The sequence below is a fragment of the Pantherophis guttatus genome, chromosome 4 (genome assembly GCF_059756535.1).
Source record: "Pantherophis guttatus breed Tessera chromosome 4, ASM5975653v1, whole genome shotgun sequence".
NCBI classification, from domain to species: domain Eukaryota; kingdom Metazoa; phylum Chordata; class Lepidosauria; order Squamata; family Colubridae; genus Pantherophis; species Pantherophis guttatus.
This window is the reverse complement of record NC_142066.1, coordinates 42,157,370-42,161,624: the sequence shown is the minus strand read 5'-3', so window position 1 is coordinate 42,161,624 and position 4,255 is coordinate 42,157,370. Positions and strand designations below refer to the sequence as shown.

Below are 4,255 nucleotides of genomic sequence, written 5' to 3'. Positions count from 1 at the left end.
GCATCCCCATAGTCACGTGATCAAAATTCAGACGCTTGGGAACTGACTCATATTTATGAAGGTTGTAGTGCCCTGCGGTCATGTGCCATCTGTGACCATCTGACAAGCAAAGTCAATGGGGAAGCCAGATTCGCTTAACAATCTCGTTACTAACTTAAGAACTGCAGTGATTCACTTAATAACTGTGGCAACAAAGTTTGTAAAATGGGGCAAAATTCACTTAACAAATGTCTCACTTAACAACAGAAATTATGGGCTCAATTTTGGTCGTAAGCTGAGGGTTACCTGTATTAAGAGTGAGTCCATTAGATTATTTTTGAACATCGTATTATCTCATGAATTTAAGGAAAGGTACTTTAAAAGTTCCAAAGCAAACAAGGGCTTTATGATTGTGCAATGTAGGGCATCTTGATAGAGTTTAGAAACGTGCAGCTATCCCATTAGAGAAGCCCACTGAAAATCAGGCAGTTTAAGCTAAATCAATATTCCCCCATTTTCCTTCCTGGCAATTGGCATAGAAGTGAAATAAAGAATAGAATGCTTTTCCCAGTTCTATTCCAGGCAATCCTAGGTGGTATTTACGTGTGAGAGAGTCAGATCTAAGGGCATTCAAATCTCAAGGCACAGGATGTGGAGAAGAATATCACGGAGACTGGAGCTGTATTTACTAATTGTATAATATAGGTAGGTCTATGGGAAGTCAGGAGTAGGTATCAAGGACATGAATAAAGGGAACGAGACCCCTGCTGGGTCAGACAGGATGCCTGAGTTCTTGATGAGTCAGTGTGACAGTACAGTGCATGACTGGAAGCATGGAGGCAGCCGTGACTAGGAACAGGGAGAGGATGCAGACCCTGCCTTGCAAACAAGCAGAAGGACCTGCCCTCATCCTGTCCAGTTGCAAAACTTCTCGTCTCTTTCATTGGCCCCACCTCCTGGTTAGTGGCATATAAACCATACTCCCATTCCAGCTTGACACAAACACTCTGCTATTCCTAGAGAAAACCAATTGATTTCTAAGAAGGAAAAGCAACCAACTGGGCTAGACTCACCAGAGATATCAGGTGGGTATCTCCATCCCTCTGGGATTTTTTTCCCCTTGAGATTTATATGGCATAGCATATGGATTTGCATAAAGGTTTTGTGAGCCACAGAGGCTTTTGTAGTAGCTACAGGGGTAAAAGTGCCAGTATTTCTTCTAAACTAAGCTATGAATATTGAAACTGCTGAGGATTTCACCTTTAATAGAATAACAGAGAAAAGATGGGTAACCTGATGCCCTCTAAATAGCTTGAATATTTATTCTCATCAGTTCCTAAGGGTAGGGTCAATGGCAGGAACCAGGGGGGAGATGCCATCCAAAATATCTTCAAGGCATCCAGTCACCTAACCCCAAAGGAAGAAATGCCTCTGTGCTGGAGTGAAAACTCATCTGAAAATTATACCTTAATTGAAGATGGAGGCTCATAGTTGTCAAAAAGGAAGGAAAGGCTACTGTTACATTTTCAGAGGCATCTTCATTGTTTCTTCTGATATTAAGCCAGGATGCCCTAATGACTGATCGTTGTTTTCTTCTCTCCAGATCAGAATCATGGATTCAAGAAAAGTTCTTCTGATGCTCATCTGGTTGACAACATCTTCATGTCAGCTCTGGAGGACATCAGGAATGACAGACAGGTAAGGAGCAAAATCAGTATTGGATGTGGTTAAAGAAGAGATCTACAAGAGAAAAGATTTTCCTGCATCAACTTTATAAGACTGAAACTGTAAAGAAGTTTCCCTACTTCTTCTTACAGGCGGCAACCCCCTCCTGCTGCTTCCTTTCTGGAACAACTCCTGAAGATTGGTGGAAGAGTAAATGGTAGAGCCGCTCGGGAATCTGATCTGGGATTAGAGGAAAGACCCTCCACATGGGCACAATTGGTGCAAGAAAGAGATCAACTGAACTTGCTCAGAAGGTAAGTGTAATGAACTGTGTTTGCACAGCAGGGTTATCCATGACTAAGCTGACCATAGTGCATAGCATACTGTAGCAAATTGATGAATAATACAAACTTTGTTTTATAAAACTATCCGGGTTTACATATTGTGATAATATATGGAACCAATACAGAAGAAGACAGACTTGGAACTTGATGCAATGTGTGGATCTAGCTATTTTATTAGCTTGGCCTGCTATTAGAGATTGTGGGATAACTCTCTTATTTTTTAATATGAGTATCATTTTAAAAAATGGAGTCAGAGAACCTGGTGTTCTCTAAAAGCGTTGATACATATAACATGATTTGAAGCTGATGGAGTCCTCTGACCTCTGGAGGACTTCCCCAGGTCTTTCATTTCTTCCCTGCCCTATCTCCTCCATGACTTCACACAGCAATTCTAACACTCTAAGAAAAAAATGGTTGGATTTGGGCAGCATTATTTTAGGCTGATTTGGGGAAACTTGTTTAGGGTGGGAAAGATGATAAAGCCTCATTGAAACTCCCTGCTCTTGTTCCCATCCTATTCCTACATCCCACCTCATTCATCCCCATCTCTTCCATAGCATCACCAAATTTGGCCCTGCAAACTTGGAAAGCCAAGTTTTCTGCCCCTTCAGATGTTTCCCAATTAGCACTCCTAATGAAAGATTGTTAAACACCATTATATACCACATATTTAATAGTATTTTGTGTCAAAAAAAGAAGCAAAATGCTTTCTGCAGAGTGGCTTCCTATCTGCCCTTCCTGTCAGTTAGGTTTTAATTTCTTCCCAGTAGACAAATGTATTATTGGTGAAACTTATTGGACAGCGTGGGTAAATAATTAATTAGGGACTCTTAATAACGTCAACTAAGTGCCTTTTCATGCACCTGTTAGAGGCATTCACACAGATCCTCATCCCAAACTCCAAATGAGCCTACAATAGAAAATAACAAGCTACATGAATTGATTGTTTGAATCTGGATACGGTTTGCTCTTATGGTTGCAATAACTTAAACACTTGCTTTAGCTACTAGATGGATTAGATATTTCCCAAACTGAAACTCTATGGATATGTTAAAATATAAAGGGAATGCTTGTTTAAAATGATGGAGGCTGAAGTTTGGAGTGCCCTGACTTAGTAAACTATCTAAGTCTTCTAAGATTCCTAATTTCTAGGCTTCTTCCCCCTCCAAAATGGGATCTGAGATGCATAGGCCAATAACTTGGTTGAGAGAAAAGCTGTTCCTAGCTTTATGACAATGTGATTTCAAACCTTAATCACACCCAATCCCAAATTTAAGAACATGAATAATTAGTTCTTGCTTCTTTCCATTTTAAAGGCATTCATAGTATGGGAGCTCTGGGTTCATTCTAGCACACTCCTTGAGACATCAGCATTTTCTTATTATTCTCTTTCTTCCAGCAGCTCTGTTCCTGGACACCGTGTGCCCCGACAACTGTTAGCTTCACCTCCTGCCCGTGGATGCCATCTTGGCACTTGCCAGATCCAGAACCTGGCCAATCTACTTTACCGTTATGGGGGCAATAACCAAAAAGAAGAATCCCACAAGAACAACAAGGGAACAAATGATCCCATGGGCTATGGGCGTAGGAAACGCAGGGCAGCTGGCCATGGAGTATCCAGTCCCACTTAAAAGATGTTTTGAGGATGAGAGAAAGATGGGCACCCACATGAATCAGGTTCTGGACACCTGCAAAGATCAGAGAAAGAGGCTGGATGATCCCAGCGCTCAGAGGCCATGCTACGAAACAGCAGTGGACATTCTGGGTGAATATGGCCATCATCTGAGATGAAGGATGGCAACTCTCTTCTGCCTTTTTACCTCCATCTCAGTTTAGATTTGGTTCCTTGTGTTTTCCTGAAATTTCAACAGCATGCAGTCTTCAGAGAGATTGCCTGTTTCTGCTCTGGCCTGAGCTGTTCTAGTAGAGTGGAGTTACATTTGTATTTGCACCAGATCACATCAAGAGCCCACTATCCATTGGGGCACAGAATGCACATGAATATGCTCTAATAAACCACAGAGACAGAGAGAGCAAAGGGGTTTGGGATCTCCAGAAAGATACTGAAACAGCCATGACTTGTTTCTGCAAAAGAGAAATTGATATTAACACCATGTTAGCACTGTGGACGGTGGGGGTGGGGTTTAAATCAAACAATTTCCCTGGGGCATTTCTGTCTTGTTGGATTCTGTGTTTCATCTGTGCATAATGGATTTCTTTTGAGAGGAGCTTGTAAGTAAACAGACTGATCGATTTGGAGTTGTAAA

General features: G+C 41.5%; 1 protein-coding gene across 2 annotated transcripts; it reads left to right on the top strand.

The window, feature by feature from the left end:
- The first annotated feature begins 974 nt into the window (after nt 1-974).
- Nucleotides 975-4,255, top strand: LOC117664460 (uncharacterized). Of its 2 annotated transcripts, none has more exons than XM_087892023.1 (4): nt 975-1,064; nt 1,583-1,677; nt 1,797-1,958; nt 3,391-4,255. In XM_087892023.1, exons 2-4 carry the CDS (start codon nt 1,592-1,594, stop codon nt 3,617-3,619), a joined length of 477 nt encoding a protein of 158 aa, XP_087748149.1. In that variant the 5' UTR covers nt 975-1,064; nt 1,583-1,591; the 3' UTR covers nt 3,620-4,255. The 2 variants fall into 2 exon arrangements, with proteins under 2 accessions (XP_087748149.1, XP_087748148.1); XM_087892022.1 differs by having other exon boundaries at nt 3,388-4,255.

Excerpts from the sequence above, each read along its gene's own strand:
- LOC117664460 (XM_087892022.1), top strand. The coding sequence starts at position 1,592 with ATGGATTCAAGAAAAGTTCTTCTGATGCTCATCTGGTTGACAACATCT. Across the intron at positions 1,678-1,796 it reads ACATCAGGAATGACAGACAG|GCGGCAACCCCCTCCTGCTG; the intron begins GTAAGGAGCAAA and ends TTCTTCTTACAG. Across the intron at positions 1,959-3,387 it reads CAACTGAACTTGCTCAGAAG|CAGCTCTGTTCCTGGACACC; the intron begins GTAAGTGTAATG and ends TCTTTCTTCCAG.